This window comes from Trichechus manatus, unplaced genomic scaffold (genome assembly GCF_000243295.1).
Source record: "Trichechus manatus latirostris isolate Lorelei unplaced genomic scaffold, TriManLat1.0 scaffold00014, whole genome shotgun sequence".
Lineage (NCBI taxonomy): Eukaryota > Metazoa > Chordata > Mammalia > Sirenia > Trichechidae > Trichechus > Trichechus manatus.
In genome coordinates this window covers 11,516,381-11,534,564 of record NW_004443950.1, presented here as the reverse complement: position 1 = coordinate 11,534,564, position 18,184 = coordinate 11,516,381, and the positions used below count along the sequence as shown (strand labels likewise).

The 18,184-nt window shown below is 49.0% G+C and overlaps 3 protein-coding genes across 4 annotated transcripts; 1 reads left to right on the top strand and 2 right to left on the bottom strand.

The window, feature by feature from the left end:
• The first annotated feature begins 757 nt into the window (after positions 1–757).
• Positions 758–2,386, top strand: LOC101355838 (metallothionein-1E). Its single transcript, XM_004371566.2, has 3 exons — positions 758–931; positions 1,248–1,313; positions 1,517–2,386. Exons 1-3 carry the CDS (start codon positions 904–906, stop codon positions 1,606–1,608), a joined length of 186 nt encoding a protein of 61 aa, XP_004371623.1. The 5' UTR covers positions 758–903; the 3' UTR covers positions 1,609–2,386.
• Positions 2,387–6,604: 4,218 nt separating this feature from the next.
• Positions 6,605–8,185, bottom strand: LOC101355582 (metallothionein-2-like). Of its 2 annotated transcripts, XM_004371565.2 has the most exons (3): positions 8,086–8,185; positions 7,395–7,460; positions 6,605–6,808 (listed from the first exon to the last, which is right to left on the bottom strand). In XM_004371565.2, exons 1-3 carry the CDS (start codon positions 8,111–8,113, stop codon positions 6,717–6,719), a joined length of 186 nt encoding a protein of 61 aa, XP_004371622.1. In that variant the 5' UTR covers positions 8,114–8,185; the 3' UTR covers positions 6,605–6,716. The 2 variants fall into 2 exon arrangements, with proteins under 2 accessions (XP_004371622.1, XP_023582533.1); XM_023726765.1 differs by lacking the exon at positions 6,605–6,808 and having other exon boundaries at positions 6,867–7,460.
• A 4,284-nt stretch (positions 8,186–12,469) lies between these two features.
• LOC101355325 (metallothionein-2) lies at positions 12,470–14,074 on the bottom strand. Its single transcript, XM_004371564.2, has 3 exons — positions 14,047–14,074; positions 13,367–13,432; positions 12,470–12,574 (listed from the first exon to the last, which is right to left on the bottom strand). The coding sequence occupies exons 1-3, from the start codon at positions 14,072–14,074 to the stop codon at positions 12,483–12,485; spliced, it is 186 nt and encodes a 61-aa protein (XP_004371621.1). The 3' UTR covers positions 12,470–12,482.
• Between the last annotated feature and the right edge of the window lie 4,110 nt (positions 14,075–18,184).

The following is an 18,184-nucleotide window of genomic DNA, read 5'->3' as shown; positions in this document are numbered from 1 at the left end:
CCACGGGGCAGCTCTACTTTGTCTCATGGGGTTGCCATGAGTAGAAAGTTGACTCGCTGATACCTGACAACAACAACAACACAATTATTAAGCGCTGATTGGTACAAAGAGTTTTTTGTAACCTGCCCCCACCTCCCCACTTCGTTTGAGCAGGACCCCAAGGACCTGCCAGAAGAACCAACAAATCTGTCTTGGAAGAAGTACAGCCTGAATGCCCCTTAGAAGCAAGGATGTCGAGATTTGTCTCATTTACTTTGAACATGTAATCAGGAGGGACCAGTCCCTAGAGAAGGACATCCTGCTTGGTGAAGTAGAGGGTCAGTGAAAAAAAGAAAGACCTTCAACGAGATGGATTGTCACAATGGCTGCAACAATGGGCTCGAACATAGAAAAGCTTGTGAGGATGGCGCAGGACCGGGCAGTGTTTCCTTCTGTTGCACACAGGGGTCGCTATGAGTTGGAACCGACTCCACAGCGCCTAACAGCAGCGATAACAACTAACCAACAGGTTCAAGTAAAGCATAGGTGGGAGGAAAGCTGTGCACACAGCGGAGGGCACGGTGCAGGGTGCTTGGCGCACTGACCGGGCGCCCCGGCACACTGTGTCCTTCCTCTGCACCCAGTCCCTCCGGCGCCCAGGCCGCCCACGGCGAACGTAGGGCGGTTCTGGGAACCGGTGCCCTGCGGCCCGTGTGCAGAGCCGGCTGCGCTCGGCCCGTGCACCGCGCAGTGACTCAGCGCCGGGCGTGTGCAGGCTGGCCCAGTGAAGGCGGAGATTTTGCACTCCATCCGGCTTTTTGCCGTTATAAAAGCAGCGCGCTACGCGTTCGGCTCCAACACGCTTTCTTGAAGCCTTAGCATTAGTTGTTTGTCTCCAGACTCCAGCCACCTCTTCAACTCACCATGGACCCCAACTGCTCCTGCGCGACCGGTAAGCGTGCCTGGTCCCGGGATGGGGACGCCATATTTGGACTGTAGAGCTAGTAAAGCATTTTTTGACCCCTTATTATCAACCTGCCCGTTCAATTTGAGGGTAATAATTGCCTCTTCCCAGAAGGTGTTGGTGTACATTTCTCTTTGGATTCTAGATTATTCTGAGCCTCGTTTTCCTGATAAAGAGACCAAAGTTTACGCTTTGCCCAAGTTCCCGCGAATTAGTGGTAGAGCTGGGACTCGAACCGGGGTTCCTAGCACCCAGTCTAGCGTTTAGGGCTTCATGGACCGATGTCATCTCTTTCTCCTTGCAGGTGGCTCCTGCGCCTGCGCCGGCTCCTGCAAATGCAAAGAGTGCAAGTGCACCTCCTGCAAAAGGAGTGAGTGAGATCCTGTCTTCGCCTCCCCGTCCCCAGCCCTCTGCGCCTTCCTGGGGGGAATTTAGAAGTGGAGTGCGGGGGAGACGGAGGCATCCCTTTCTGCTGAAAGGTGGTACCTCAACGGTGCCCCGTGTTGGGTACTAAAGTAATCCTCATTCCTACTGTCAAGTGCTAATTTCTGTCCCCTCCTTTCCCTTCCCCAGGCTGCTGCTCCTGCTGCCCCGTGGGCTGTGCCAAGTGCGCCCAGGGCTGCATCTGCAAAGGGGCATCTGACAAGTGCAGCTGCTGCGCCTGACATGGGAGAGCCCTGCCCAGATGTAAGCAGAGCAACCTGTACAAAACTGGAGGGTTTTTTTAATTTTTTTTTTATACAACCCTGACCCGTTTTTGATACATTCCTTTTTCTACGAAATATATGAATGATAATAATAAAAGTTGATGACTTTATTCTGGCTCTGGTTTCCTTTGTGTGGGTTGGAAACAGAGGGAAGCTGTGATCAGCATGGCTGGGTGTGGGACTGGACTGGGATTCCAGAGATCTGGGTTCTGGACCCAAATATTAGCCTCTCCCAAACTAGCTAACTCTCTGAGCTTCAGTTTCTTCATCTGAAAAATGGGAAGAGCATTCTGCCAGCTGGTGTAAGGGTGTGGAGCAGACACATCCTCCCGCTGTTCCCGCGTCAAGTATCGATGGCACAGAGACCGACATTAATCTCTCATCTTCGTTCTCCGGGGATTCCCTGCACGACCTCTCTCAGCAGATGTTGGGCTTCAAAGGGTCTCTCAGGCGATGGAGTTCAATTCCCTTCCTGCTTGAATCCCCACATTTGAGAGAGCTGCTCAAACGCCCTGTGCAGAAAGACCAACCTGTATTTCCTACCCGCCCTGTGCAGAAAGGCCAACCTGTATTTCCTACCTGTTGCAGACCTAAGAGTGGGTAAAATAAAATAAAACCGAATTACTAAGAAAATGATATAAATGAACAACCCAAAATACAAACCCACTTTTTTACATTAAACAGTAAAATTTGAATAAATGTAGGAAGAACAAAATAACATAATAAATAACAAAAGAATTGTAAAAACTGCAGGTTTTTTCACCGAACATGGGCATGGCAGATCAGAAACAGTCTGCGGATGGCCCCAATGTGTGGGGCATGCATCCCTTGACTAACACTGCCCTACACATTCCCACAGGGAACCATCAGCCTCGGCTTCCCTAGTGCCACTGGCAGGTCACTCACGACCCCCAGTTCTGGATTAGCTCTGAATCTTGAGAAGTTTCTCCTAAGATCAGGCTGAAATCTGTCCCTCCTTCATATTCCAGCCGTTGGCTAGTTCAAGCCAGCAAAGTGGCTAGGGATTTAGAGGGAATTGTCCAGCCGTTTCCCAACAAGATGGCGTGTACGTGAGAATTGGATCCAGATGAAGTAGTTTCTGTCTGCCCATGAAGGCATGATGGCGGGTTCTGCCACTGGGAGGGTGTGGTGGTGTTTATTAGGCAGGAGTGGGGCCCAGGGTGACTAGTAATTAATGCTAACAGTGAGTCCCCCTGGCTATTTATTGAGGGAATTGCTATTTGATGTTAAATCAAGGAAGATGAGGCACATGGCCCAGTAGTCAGGACTGCACTTGCCCAGTGGTGTCCTGTGTGAAGAGGAGATTTCAGAAACCAACATGTGTTAAGTGCATGGGTTTTGGTCTCAGGGACCCAGTTTCACAGCCTACCTCACCACTTACCTGCTGTGTGACCTGGACAAGTCCCTCAACCTTGCTGAGACTCCATTTCCTCATTTGTGGTATGGAGGTCATATTTCCATACGAGGATTAAGTAAGTTAGTGGCCTGACTCCTGGTTAGGCCTTAAAAAACAGTGGCCATTAAGATCATTTTGTCCACATTGATTTTGATGGAAAGAATCTTCTTAAATATCAAAAAGCTTCTGGGGAAAGGCCTGTCTGGAAGCATTGCTCTGGGCTAGAGCCCTGGGTGGGAGTGGAGACTTGCTGATTCTGTGCCCGGGGGAGTGTGGATGACCTCCTGCACAAACCCTCCCAGAGAAGATGCTTCTCAAGATTTAGACAGAGGCAAGACTTTTCCACCCTTTATGTCATTTATCTTCACACAACCCAGTGAGAGAGAGACAGCGAGCATGCAGGGGTTGGAATGATTGTGCTGTTGTCCAGACAGATTGAGCAACTTGCCTGAGGTCACACAGCTCAGAAGTCAGAGGTTGAGTTTATGCTATACCTGGCTTAATGCCCTGGCCACACCAGATCATGCATGATGTCACTGGATGCTACATCTTGCCTGTCATACTTGGGGCCTTCGGAAATGGTCCATTTCTGATCCTGGCTTGACAGATGGGAAAGGGAAGTCAGAGAGGTCACAGAGCTAAGTAGACAGACTCCCAGCTCGGTGCTCTTTCCACCGGGCCTCAGTGTCAGGTTTTCAGCGTCCTGGTCCTTCACAGGAAGTGGTGGTGGGGTGGTGGGTGAGGGTATGATGCTGTGGTCAGCCTGCGTGAGGGCAGATCCCACCTCTGTAACCTGCAGTTTGTGAAACCTAACCTCTCTGAGGCTCAGTCTCCCTCCACTATAAAAGGGGCATAAAATAGCATCTGGCTCATAGGACTAAATGAGTTAATACACGCAAAGAACTTAGAATGGTGCCTGGCACGTGGTGAGTGCTCTGTAAACATGAGTTAGTGTTGTATTATTACCATCAATGCCATAGGGGACATTTCTCTACCTCCAGACAACTAAGCCTGGCCTGCTGTGCCTAGCTCTGTGTCATTTGCCACCATGTTTTACTGAACATTTTTCCTTTAAATTATTCATATTTTCTTAAATATATTTTTATGAGAAGTAAACTCTTTATCACTGCAGAAAATGAGTCATTTTTACCACCAGACATGGAAAATAACTATAAAAATGTATGTATACGTGTATCTGTATTTCACTTGCAGGTCACTTTTGTTACTGCTGGGTTTTAGCTTGGGCTTGCTCTTGTTTAAAATGTTTCAAGAAGAAAGAAAAACTTTTAAGCAGCACAAAGGTTCTGAAGACATACCTGGGCCAATGAGGCTTTTTCTTTTCCTTGGGAAGCTGACTAGATAGACATTACTGCCTAGCTGACTTGGGCAAGTTACTTAAACCCCTTGTGTCACAGTTTTTCTGTGAGTAAAATGGGCTCATAAATAATAGTATTTCCCTTTTAAGGTCGTTTGAAGGTTCAAAGAATGAAAGTGATTAAAACAGGGCCTTGTTGTTGCTGTTAGGTGCCTTCGAGTCTATTCCGACTCACAGTGACCCTATGTAAATCAGAACTAAACACTGCCTGGTCCTGGGCCATCCTCACAATTGTTGCTATGTTTGAGCCCATTGTTTCAGCTACTGTGTCAATCCATCTGGATGAGGGTCTTCCTCTTCCTCCATGACACTCTATCAAGTGTCATGGATTGAATTGTGTCCCCCAAAAATATGTGTCAACTTGGTTAGGCCATGATTCCCAGTATTGTATGGTTGCCCTCCATTTTCTGATTGATGTAATTCTCCTACATGTTGTAAATCCTAATCTCTGCCTGCGGTTAATGAGATTAGATTATGTTAAAGAAGATTAGGGTAGGATGAAACATTCTTGCTCAGGTCACATCCCTGATCAAATGTAAAGGGAATTTCCCTGGGGTGTGGCCCGCACCACCTTTTATCTTACAAGAGATAAAAGGAAAGGGAAGTGAGCAGAGAGTTGGGAACCTCATATCATCAAGAAAGCAGTGCTGGGAGCAGAGCGTGTCCTTTGGACGCAGAGTTCCTGCACAGAGAAGCTCCCAGACCAAGGGAAGCTTGATGACAAGGAGCTTCCTCTAGAGCTGAGAGAGAAAGCCTTCCCTGGAGCTGATGCCCTGAATTTGGACTTCTAGCCTACTAGACTGTGAGACAATAAACATCTGTTTGTTAAAGCCATCCGCTTGTGGTATTTCTGTTATAGCAGCACTAAATGACTAAGACATCAAGCATGATATCCTTCTCCAGAGACTGATCTCTCCTGATAGCATACACAAAGTACGTGAAACGAAGTCTCGCCATCGTTGCTTCTAGGCAGCATTCTGGCTGTACTTCTTCCAAGAAAGATTTGTGTGTTCTTCTAGCAGTCCATGGTCTATTCAATACTCTTCGCCAACACCACAACTGAAAGGCACCAATTCTTCCTCAGTCTTCCTTATTCATTGTCGAGCTTTCGCATGCATATGAGGCATTTGAAAATACTGTGGCTTGGGTCAGGTGCACCTTAGTTCCCCAAGTGACATCTTCACTTTTTAATACTTTAAAGAGGTCTTTTGCAGCAGATTTGCTCGATGTGATATGTTATTTGATTTCTTGATTGCTGCTTCCATGGGTATTGATTGTGGATCCAAGTAAATGAAATCCTTGACAACTTTAATTTTTTACTCTTTTCTCTGTTTATCATGATGTTGCTTCATGTTGGTTCAGTTGTGAGGATTTTCGTTTTCTTTATGTTGAGGTGTAATCCATACTGAAGGTTGTAGTCTTTGATCTTCATCAGTAAGTGCTTCAAGTCCTCTTCATGTTCAGCAAGCAAGGTTGTGTCATCTGCATAACGCAGGTTGTTAATTATTCTTCCTCCAGTCCTGATGCTATGTTGTTCTTCTTCACATAGTCCAGTTTCTCGGATTATTTGCTCAGCATACAGATTGAGTAAGTATGGTGAAAGGTATATTATTTAGTGCTGTGCCTGTTTACTACTTAAAATTCTCTCTCTCCTGGGGGCATCCCATGATTAGGGAAACACCATCCTGGATGTGGTGGGCTGGGTAGGCTGTGAGGAGCCACAGGATAGTTTTAAGCAAAGGAGGGACTTGGGACAGACATGCCCATTACATCCCTTCTTATGTGGAGAATGGAATGAAGGCAGGAAGGCAGAGCCTGGTTGAGACCATCTGTCTGTGTACTGGAGAAATGGGGCCTATGCCTGAGCTGGGGACAAGGAGAGCATATGTAGCAACACTTGCCATGAGAACAGAAAGAAGGCTGTATTTGCCCTTACATCATCAGGCACAATGCTCTTCCCATTTTATAGCTGAAGAAACTCATGCCCAGAGAGGTACCCTGACCTGCCTTAGCATCAGGCATTCCGTTTAGTAGGGGCTAACATTTAGGCCCAGAACCCAGGTCTCTGGACTCCCAGTCCCACACCCAGCCATGCTGATCACAGTGTCCCTTATTTCCAACCCACACAAAGAAAAGCAGTGCCGGAATAAAGTTAACACCGTTTATTATCATTTGTGTATTTCACAGAAAAAAGGAGGTAGCAAAGGGTTGTATGAGAAAAACTCGAGCTTTGAACAGGTTGCTCTGTTTACATCTGGGCAGGGCTCTCCCATGTCAGGCGCAGCAGCTGCACTTGTCAGATGCCCCTTTGCAGATGCAGCCCTGGGCGCACTTGGCACAGCCCACGGGGCAGCAGGAGCAGCAGCCTGAGGAAGAGAGAGGGGAGTGAGAGGTTAGATCAGATACAACCAGGCATCTCCCTCCAAAACAGCAGGGCAGGCACCAGCTCTACCCCAGTCAGCAGGGCCCTGAGTACTGGAGGGCCTGCTATGTCCCCAGACCCCTGGTCAGACTTTTCAGTCTGGGTCCCACTAGGAAGAAGCTGCCTTGTCCCATCTGAGCCCAGGATAGGGCAGAAAGCCTGTGAGGCAGTGACAGTTCGCAGAACACATGTGTCTCAGGGGAAAGGAATATCAGTCTCCAGAACCATACAGAGGGTGAGGATAGTCCTCAAAATGACAGTAGGGGGGAACCCATGACTGAGCACCATCTGGCAGCCCACGGAAGGTCTGGGCTGCCTCTGTAGGAAACGGCTGCACCAGCATCTGTTTCCTCCTTCTAGAATGAAAGGTTGAGACTCAACCATTTCTAAGGCTTTCAGCTCTAACTTGGAATCAGTTGCTGGGAGAAGGGGATGGGCAGAAGCTGGGTCGTTGACCTGCTCCTGCCTGCTGAGCCCTGAGTCTGGCCCCTGCTCAGCCCCCAGATTCCCGGGGAAGGTCCCACACTCACTCTTCTTGCAGGAAGTGCATCTGCACTCTTTGCACTTGCAGGAGCCAGCGCAGACACAGGAGTCACCTGCAAGGAAGACAGACGAGCTGTGAGCCATGAGTGTGATCCAGAAGATCTAGCAGTCAGTCAACAAACGCTCCCTGCACCTTGCTCTGAGCTGGGCTCAGCCCCGGGAGCTCCTGTCACCTCAGGGCAGACTGAGGTCTAGTCACCACCACTCTCCCCTCATGGTGGGAGGGGCAGTGTGCCCTCCTGTTTTTACTACACAGAGAAGGTCCCAGGCTCCAGAACCAACCCACAAAGCCTGAGGCCGGGAGGCCATGACCTTATGTCCTGAGTTCTAAAAAGGCAATGAATGTCCCCCACCTCCCATCCAGGCCAGGCAGCTAAGAGGCCTGGACAGAGCACTGGGGTCCAGCGCAGCAACCCCTGACCACCTGAGTGATGTCCAACATGACAGCTTCAACCTCAGTCCTGTCGCCTCTGAACTGGGGGGGACGCTGGGAAGATTCAAATGCTCTAGTTGGGGGAGGCGAAAGCACTTGGCGAGGGAGAAAGCACTAGACTTGAGAGCTAAAGGATGCACTTCAGCCCTGAACTCAAAGTGCTGCTTCCTCCACCCCTAGGGACGCTGAGTCCCGCGTCTAACAAAACGCCGGCATCCTGAGCCCAGAAGCCAGGCGTTCCTTACCAGTGGCGCAGGAGCAGTTGGGGTCCATTTCGAGGGAGGTAGGGCGGTGGTTGGAAGGCGGTCGATGAAGAGGATGTCAGGCTGCTGGAAGTCTTGCTGGAGCTCTCGAGGCCACCCGCCTCTTTATAGCCCAAGGAGCCGGCCCGGGCGCAAAGGCCCCGCCCCGCCGTGGCCCTGCCCCAGTGTCATCACCGCCCCGTGAGCCCCCGGCGGGCTGAGCGCAGCGTTGGGGCCGGGCGCACTGCCCCCTGCGCGCCGCTTGGTGCGCACCAGCCGCCGCCTCTTTGCGCCCCCGGACGGGAGGGGCCGTGCGCCGTGCGGAATTCGGTGTCCCAGCCGCCTGCACGCATGTTCCCAATTTTTTTGTGGCTGTCGGTTATTGCCGGCTCCCGGGTGTTCCAGGATCTCAGCCGTGGGATCACGTTGTCCTCTCATCCCTCTACCCTGTTATCTTCACGGTCGCCCTTTCCTGGAACCCGTGTGCAACCTCAGCCTCGCTCTCATGTACCCTGGGCGGGGGGGGGGGATCAGCCCGGGGTGGTTGTGTGGTGTGTGAGGAGGACTGGCCGTTGGTGACCTTCTCCCCCCGTCCGCAACATTCTTCCTGTCCCCTGTCTCTGCCTTTTGGCCCCGTTTCTTCAGTACACAGCAACATGCTCGATGTCCCTTCACCCCATCACCAGGCAAGAAGGCATTAAATGGGATCTTCTGCCGCGGGCCTTGCTTGCCTAACGCTGTTCAGAAGCTCACTACAGCCCAACCCCACCCAGGATGGCGTTTCCCAAAGCGTGGGATGCGCTCGGGAGAGATTATTTTAGGTGATGGGCAGTCTCAGTATTCAATAAGATTGCATAGCATTTACTATGTGCCACAACAAACCAAAACAAACCAGTTGTCATGGAGGTGATTTGGACTCAAGGCGACCCTATGGCATGGCGACCCCGTGACATTCCTTCCCCAGCGCTCTATCGGTAGCTGTGAGCCAGGCCTTTCCTGAAGCGCCTGTGGGTGCCCTGGAACTGCAAAACCTCTGGTTAGTGGTTTAGGCTGAACCCTTGGCGCCACCCAGGGACGGCGTTAGTATGTGCCAGGCACTGTTTCAATCAGTTTCATACTTATCGACCGTAAACGAGAAATACTATTATTTATGAGCTCATAATACTAATGAAAGGAGCCCTGGAGGCACAGTGGTTAGGCGCTCTGCCGCTAACAGAAACGTGGGCGGTTCAAACCCACCAGCCACTCTGCAATGTGGCAGTCTATTTCCGTTAAGATTACAGCCTTGGAAACCCCATGAGTCTGTTCTACTCTGTTCTGTGGGGTCGCTATGAGTCAGAATCCTCTGGACGGCAGTGGGTTAATACTAAGGAGTAACTAAAATAGGATGAGTGTAACTTGGCCAAGGTCACAGAGCTAGGAAGTGGTGTCTCTGGATGTGAACCAGGTCCCCTCCCAAGGGAAAGAGAAGTTCAAGGATAAAGCCCAACTCTGGTCCAAGCAGGGCTGCTGTACCTCTCTACTGCTTGACTTCCCCCCCACCTTTTTCTCTTTCTAAATTGTTATTATTTTTACCTATACTTTATATGAAGGTTTACAGAATAGATTCTCATTAAACAATTAGTACACGTATTGTTTTATGACAATGGTTAACAACCCCACAACATGTCAACACCGTCCTTTCTCAACCTCGCGTTCCCTATTACCAGCTCTCCTGTCCCCTCCTGCCTTCTAGTCCTTGTCCCTGAACAGTTGTGCCCCATTAGTCTCGTTTTGTTTTATGGGGCTGTCTATCCCTTTTCTCTTTTTGCTTAAAAATATTTTAAACAAGAGTAAATCTGAAGCTCAAGTCATGGCAGGGACAAAAGTGATAACAGAAATGAATGAAAAAGAATATACACACATGTTTTATGGTTAACTTCTATGTTTGAGAGTAAGATTAATTCTCATTTTCAGGAGTAATAAGGAATTTGTTTTTTCATTTGAATATATTACAGAAAATATGAATCACTTAAAGGAAAAATGTTCAGTAAAATATGGTACAGGTGATAGCAAAAATGACAGGTGTCCTCCGCCCACATGAGGGCGGATTCATAGATGTGCCCAGTGCCAATCTCAGCTTCGTGGGGAGAGTGAACGACTCTCTCTAGGCCACAGGTTACATTCTCACTTGGCTGATGAGGTGGCAAATGACACATGGCTAGGCACATCAGGCCAGGCTTAGTTGTCTGGAGGTAGAGAAATGTCCCCTATGACATGATGATAATAATACAGTAATCGCTCATGTTTATAGAGCGCTCACCACGTGCCAGGCACCATTCTAAATTCTTCGTATGTACTAACTCATTTAGTCCTTTGAGCCAGATGCTATTTTATGCCACCTTTTACAGAGGAAGAGATGAGCCACAGAGAGGTTAAGTTTCATAGCCTGTAGGTGACAGAGGTGGGATTTGCCCTCATGCAGGCTGACCATAACATCATACCCTCACCCACCCCCTAACACCACTTTCTGTAAAGGACCCAAAATCCAAAACCAAACTCTATTGCCGACAAGTCAATACTGACTCATAGAGACCCCATAGGACAGAACAGAACTGCCCCATAGGGTTCCCAAGGTTATAATCTTTAGGCAAGATGACTGCCACATCTTTCTTTCACTGAGTGGCTGGTGGGTTTCAACAGTCAACCTTTCAGTTAGCAGCTGAGCACTTAACCACTGTGCCACCAGGGCTCCTTTGTGAAGGACCAGGATGCTGAAAACCTGGCACAGAGGCACAATGGAAAGAGCACTGAGCTGGGAGTCAGGATCTGTCTGCACAACTCTGTGACCTCGCCTAGCTTCAGTGTCCCATCTGTCAAGACAGGGTTGGAACTGCATGGTCTCTAGGGTCCTTCCAGCTCTCAACTGTGACAGGCAGGATTTATCACCTAGGGACAAATGATCTGCCTGCTATGGCCAGGGCATTAGGCCAATTATAGTATATACAGGTTCAACCTCTGACTTCTGAGCTGTGTGACCTTAGCCAGGTTGCTCAATCTGTCTGGACAACTGCACAAGCATTCCAACCCCTGCATGCTCGCTGTCTCTCTCTCACTGGGTTGTGTGAAGATAAATGATGTGAAGGGTGAAGAAGTCCTGTCTCTGTCTATACGTTGAGAAGCGTCTCCTCCAGGAGGGTTTTTGCAGGAGGTCATGCACACTCCCCTGGGCACAGGATTAGCAAGGCTCCACTCCCACTCCAGGCTCTGGCCCAGAGCAATGCTTCCAAATAGACAGGACTTTCCCCAGAAGCTTGTAGGGATTTAACAAGATTCTCTCCAAAAATGTCAATGTGAACAGAATAATCACAATGGCCACTGTTTATTAAGGCCTGACCAGCAGTCACTCAATTTCATCTAATCCCCACATGGAGATATAATCTCCATTCCACAAATGACATAACAGGAGGTTCAGACAGGTTGAACCATTTGACCAGGTCACACAGCCTCTAAGTGGTGAGGTGGGCTGTTAACCTAGGCTTCCAGAATCCAAAACCTAATGTTGGTTTCTGAAATCCCCTCATCCCACAGGAACTCAGTGGGCAAGCAGGGTCCTGACTCCTGGGTCACATGACTCATTTTCTTCTTTGAACATTAAATAGAAATTCCCTCAACAAATATCCAGGGAGACGGACTGTTAGCATTAATTACCGGTCACCCTGGGCCCCACTCCTGCATAATAAACACCACCACGATCTCCCAGCATCAGAATCCGACATCGTCCCTGCATGGGGGACTTCATCTGAATCCAATTCTCACGTACACTCCATCTCGCTGGGAAACGGCTGGGCAGTTCCCTCCAAATCCCTAGCCACTTTGTTGGCTTGAACTAGCCAAGGGCTGGAATATGAAGGAGTGGCAGATTTCTGCGGGATCTTATAAGGAACTTCCAAAGCTTCAGAGCCAACCCAGAACAGGGAGTCTTGAGTGACCTGCCAATGGCACTAGGGAAGCCAAGGCTGATGGCTCCTGGTGGGAATGTTGGGGCACTGCTGATCGGCTGTATCTGCCCTGCCCTTTAGAACATCGGGCACAGTGCTCATCCCATTTTATAGGTGAAGAAGCTCACGCCCAGAGAGGTAGGCTGACCTGCCTTAGCATCAGCCATTTCAGTTTAGTAGGGGCTAACGTTTCGGTCCAGAATCCAGGTCTCTGGACTCCCAGTCCGACCGCCAGCCATGCTGATCACAGTGTCCATTATTTCCAACCCACACAAAGACAAGCAGTGCCAGAATAAAGTCAACACCGTTTATTATAATTTGTGTATCTCATAGAAAAAAGGAGGTAGCAAAGTGTTGTATGAGAAAAACTCCAGTTTTGTACAGGTCGCTTCATTTATATCTGGGCAGGGCTCTCCCACATCAGGCGCAGCAGCTGCACTTGTCAGATGCCCCTTTGCAGATGCAGCCCTGGGCGCACTTGGCACAGCCCACGGGGCAGCAGGAGCAGCAGCCTGGGGAAGAGAGAGGGGAGTGAGACGTTAGATCAGACCAGGCACCTCCCTTTCCCAACAACAGGCCTGGCACTAGCTCTACCCCAGGCAGCAGGGCCCTGAGTACTGGAGGGCCTGCTATGTCCCTAGACCCCTGGTAGGACTTTTGTGGTCAGGTTCCACTAGGAAGAGGCTGCCCTTCCCCATCTGAGCTCTAGGCAGAAAGCCTTGTGAGGCAGGGACAGTAAGCAGAGTACAAGGGACTCTGCGAGAAAAGGAAAATCAGCCTCCAGAACCATACAGCGAAGTGAGGAAAGTCCTCAGGATCACAAAGGAGGAAACCCATGACAGAGCAGTGTCGGGCTGGGCCAGCAAAGGCCTGGGCTGCCTCTGTAGGAAAGGGCGGCACCATCAGGTCAGAGAAACCACACATGTCCACAAGTTCACATGCATAAAGTGCTTCAGAACCCAACCCAAAAACCAAACCAGTTGCTGTCGAGTTGATTCCAACTCATAGCGACCCTATAGTATGACTTCGGAACTCAAGAGGGCTGAAAAAGCTGAAGTAGGAAGCAGGAGCATAGGTTCTAGTTCTGGTTCTGGCCTTGTCTGGCTGGAGAGCTCTCTGGATCTCAATTTCTGACTCATAGAATGAAAACTTGGGATTCAACTGCCTCTAAGGCTCTTTTAGTTCTGATTCTGAGCAAGGTGCTGGGAGGAGAGGATGGGTAGAAGCTGGGTCATTGACCCGCTCCTGGGTCCGGCGCCTGCTCAGCTCAGCCCCCAGATTCCTGGGGAAGGTCCCACGCTCACTCTTCTTGCAGGAAGTGCATCTGCACTCTTTGCATTTGCAGGAACCAGCGCAGACACAGGAGCCACCTGCAAGGAAGGCAGAAGAGGTGAGCAAAGAGTGTCATGCAGAAAATCCAGCAGTCAGTCAACAAACGCTCCCTGCACCTTGCTCTGGGCTGGGCTCAGCCCCAGCAGCTCCTGTCACCTCAGCGCAGACTGAGGTCTAGTCACCACTGCTCTCCCCTCATGGTGGGAGGGGCAGTGAACCCTCCTGTTTTTACTACGAAAGGCCCCCGGCTCCAGACCTAGCCCAGGAAAGTTTGGCCTGGCTGGCCAGGACCTTATGTTCTGAGCCCCAGAGAGAGAATGCCTCCCTCCTCCTATCCAGCCCAGGCAGCTCAGAGGCCTGGACACAGCACTGGAGTCCAGCGCAGCAGCTCCTGACCACCTGAGTGATGTCCAATATGACAGCTCCAACCTCAGTCCTGTGGCCTCTGAACTGGGGAGACGATGGGATGATTCAAATGCTCTAGTTGGGGGAGGCGAAAGCACTTGGCGAGGGAGAAAGCACCAGACTTGAGAACTAAAGGATGCACTTCAGCCCTGAACTCAAAGTGCTGCCTCCTCCACCCCTAGGGGAGCTGAGTCCCGCGTCTGACAAAACGCCGGCATCCTGAGCCCAGAAGCAAGGCGTCGCTTACCAGGGGCGCAGGAGCAGTTGGGGTCCATTTCGAGCGAGGTAGGGCGGGGGTTGGAAGGCTGCCGGCGAAGAGGATATCAGGCCGCTGGAAGGCTTGCTAGAGCTCTCGAGGCTACCCGCCTCTTTATAGCCCAAGGGCTGGCCCGGGCGCAAAGGCCCCGCCGCGACCTGGCCCTGCCCCAGAGTCATCACCGCCCCTCGGGCCCCCGGCGGGCTGAGCGCAGCGCTTGGGCCGGGCGCACTGCCCCCTGCGCGCAGCTCGGTGCGCACCACCGGCCGTCTCTTGGCACCCCATGGCAGGAGGGGACGTGCGCCATGCGGAATTCTGTGTCCCAGCCGACTGCAAGCCTCTTCCCAGTTTTCCCGTGGCTGTCTGCAGTTGCCCGCTCCCGGGAGTTCCGGGAACTCAGCCGTGGGATCACGTTGTCCTCCCATCCCCCTGCCCGGTTATCTTCAGGGTCGCCCTTTCCTGGAACCCGTGTGCAACCCCAGCCTCCCTCCCAAGTACCCTGAAGGGGCAGTAGTAGGGGATCAGCCCGGGGGGTTGTGTGGTGTGTGCAGAGGACGGGCCGTTGGTGACCTTCACCCCCCGTCCGCAACATTCTCCCTGTCCCCTCTCTCTGCCTTTTGGCCCAGTTTCTTCAGTACACAGCAATACCTGCTCGGTCTCCCTTCATCCCATCACCAGGAAAGAAGGTATTAAATGGAATCTTCTGTCACGGGCACTGCTTGCCTAACGCTGTTCAGAGGCTCACTACTGCCCAACCCGGTCCAGGACGGTGTTTCCCAAAGCGTGGGATGCCCCTGGGAGAGTGATTATTTCAGGTGATATGCAGTCTCGAAATTAAATAATATATGAAGAGAACTGATGATTTCCCTTTCAATTTTCCTGACAATTGTATAGTATTTAGCGTGTGCCATGCTCTGTTTTAATCACCTTCCCTCTCTGAATCCCCAACAACCCTAAAAGGGAAATACTATTATTTATGAGGAGTATCTGGGTGGTGCAAACAGTTAAGGCTTTCGCTACTAATCCAAAAGTTGGATGTTAAAGTCCACCCAGGGGCTCTTTGGAAGAAGCCTGGCTGGCGACCTACTTCCAAAAAATCAGCCATCGAAAACTCTATGGAGCTCAGTTTTACTGTGACATACATGGATTCGCTATGAGTCAGGAGTCAGTTGGAGGGCTAGTGGTTGTATAATTTATGATCCTATATTACTAATGAGAAACTAAGACACAGAGTGTAAATTGCCCAAGGACACAATTAGGAATTGATTCCTGTGGATATGAATCTAGTCTGCCTACCAAGGGAAAGGGAAAGAGAAGTTCAGAACTAAGGCCACCGTTTGGCCTAAGTATGTCTTTAACACCTGTCGACTGCTTTAAAATCTTTTATACAAGATTTACCTCCTAGTTTGTTGCATTTTCCTGGGGGTCTTAAAAGCTTACAAGCAGCCATCCAAGGCACAACCATTGGTCTCTATTTGCCTGGAGCAACAGAGGGAGAAAGAGTTAGCAATAAGAGGAGGAAACAGAATGTGTAGCTAATTGCCTCCATGAACAACTGCCCTCTTTGCCATGAGACCAGGAAGAACTGGATGGTGCTGGCTACCATTACTGAACATTTTTATCAAAGATTCTATAGAAAAATCCTGATCAAAGGGGGGAAATGCAGAATAGAATTCAATTTCTCATGGACTGTAGATTTTCTGGCACCAAGGAAGCTGGATGAACCCCTGAAACTATTTTCCTAAGATAGTCTTTAAAACTTAGACCAAAAATGTTCCCTGAAGTCTTCTTAAAATAAAACAGTAGCTTAGCTTAACTAGTAAAAAAAAAAAAAAAAAAAAAAACTAAACCATATGGGACCATGTTACACCTATTAAATCAGCAAAAAATAAAACACAAGAGACGACTCGTCTTAGTTATCTAGTGCTGCTATAACAGAAATTCCATAAGTAGGTAGCTTTAACAAATGGAAATGTATTCTCTCACAGTTTAGGAGGCTAGAAGTCTGAATTCAGGGTGCCAGCTCCAGGGGAAGGCTTTTTCTTTCTGTTGGCTTTGGAGGAAGTCCTTGTCTCCTCTCAGCATTTGTGGGCCCAGCATTCCTTGGAGATCTCCATGCATCTTGGCATCAGGCTTCCTCTGGGTCTAGGAGGTTCTCAGCGTGGGGACCCCGGGTCCAAAGGACACGCTCTTCTCCCAGCTTTTCTTTCTTGGTGGTAGGAGGTCCCCCTCTCTGCTTGCTTGTTTAATCTCTTTCATATCTGAAAAGAGATTGACTCAAGATACAACCTAATCCTGTGGATTGTATCCCACCTCATTAACATAACTGCCTTTAATCGTGCCTCATTAACATCATAGACGTTAGGATTTACAACACATAGGATAATTATATCAGATCACAAAATGAAGGATAATGACATCAGAACACACAATGGAGGTTAGTTACATAATACTGAGAATCAAGGCCTAGCCAAGTTGACACACATTTTTGGGGGACACATTTCAATCCATAACACCACTCAAGGTTGCAAGGCTGGGAAAAAATGGCACCTCACCTATTGCTGGTAGTGTTGAATGGTGTATGGGACAAGCACCATAAAAATATTCAGAGCTTTGAAGCAGATAACCTAGTCCTGGGGCTTTTCCTAAGGAAATGATTCAACAGGGGCTAAAAAGCAGCATGCACAGAGAACCTCCATTTGGCTTTTTTTTTTTTTTTTTTTTAAGTAATAAGAATTAGAAACTGTCCAGAAGAGATCCCAAAGAATAAATTGGTTAAGTAAGTTATGCTTTAAAATTGTAAAAAAAAAAAAAAAAAATTTATACAAACGCTAACATCGAGTTTATCTCAGGGCAGGGACAAAAGAGATCCAGAAATGAATGAACACAAAAAATATTCTTCTACATGTTGTATCTCTAGAAGTAAGACTAATTCTCATTTTTAGTAGTGATAGAGAATTTACTTTTCCTATGAATATATTTCAGGAAGTATGAATCATTTAAAGGAAAAATGTTAAGTAATATGAAAATTTTTCAAGGAAAATGTCAGTAAAATACTGGTGCAGATGGTAGCAGAAATTGCAGAGGTCCTTCGGTATGTGACGAGAAGATAGAAAAATGTCCCCTGTGCTATTAATGATAATGAAAAAATGTTGTTGTTCTGTTGGTTGCTGTCAAATCAATTCCCACTTATGGTGACCCCGTGTGTGTGGCGTAGAAGTGCTCCATAGGGTTTTCAAGGCTGTGACCTTTCGGAACCAGATGGCCAGGCCCGTCTTTGAGGCTCCTCTGGGTGGTTTTGAACCAAAAGCCTTTCACCTAGTAATCGAGAGCTTAACTGTTTGTACCAGCCAAGGACTCCTAATAAATATTAGCTCATATTTACAGAGCACTCATGTGCCAGGCACCATTCCAAGTTTTTGCATGTACTAACTCATTTAGTCCAGTGAGCCAGATGCTATTATTATGCCCCCTTTACAGTGAAGGAGACTGAACTGCAGGGAGATTGAGTCATACATATGTAGGTGACAGAGGTGGGATATGCCCTCATGCAGGGTGACCACAGCATCATACCCTCACCCACCACCCCACCACCACTTCCCGTGAAGGACCAGGATACTGAAACCCTGGCACAGAGGCCCAGTGGAAAGAACACTGAGCTGGGAGTTGGAGTCTGTCTGCATAGCTCTGTGACCTCTCTGTACTTCCTTTTCCCATCTGTCAAGCCCAGGACAGAACTGGACCATCTCTGAGGGGCCCGTCCTTCTCTCAACTGTGAGAGGCTGTGAGTGACGGGATTTAGTATCCAGAGACAAATGGTCTGCCACCTTTGGCCAGGGTGTGAGGCCAGCTGTAAACTTAGGCTCAAATACTTTTCTCTACCTCCAGACAAAAAAACCAGGTCTGGTGTTCTTGGCTATCAAGTATCATCCTCACCAGTGTGAGTATGTGACCTGTGACCTAGAGAGGGTCATTCATTCCTCTCAAAAATTTGGGTTTGGGTCCCAAATATGTCCTCATGTAGATAACGGAAGAAAATCTGCCATTTCTGCTACAACCTGCACCAGGATTTTACATAATGTTTTTCTTTGAATGAGTCATATTTCCTAAAATATATTTCTATGGAAAG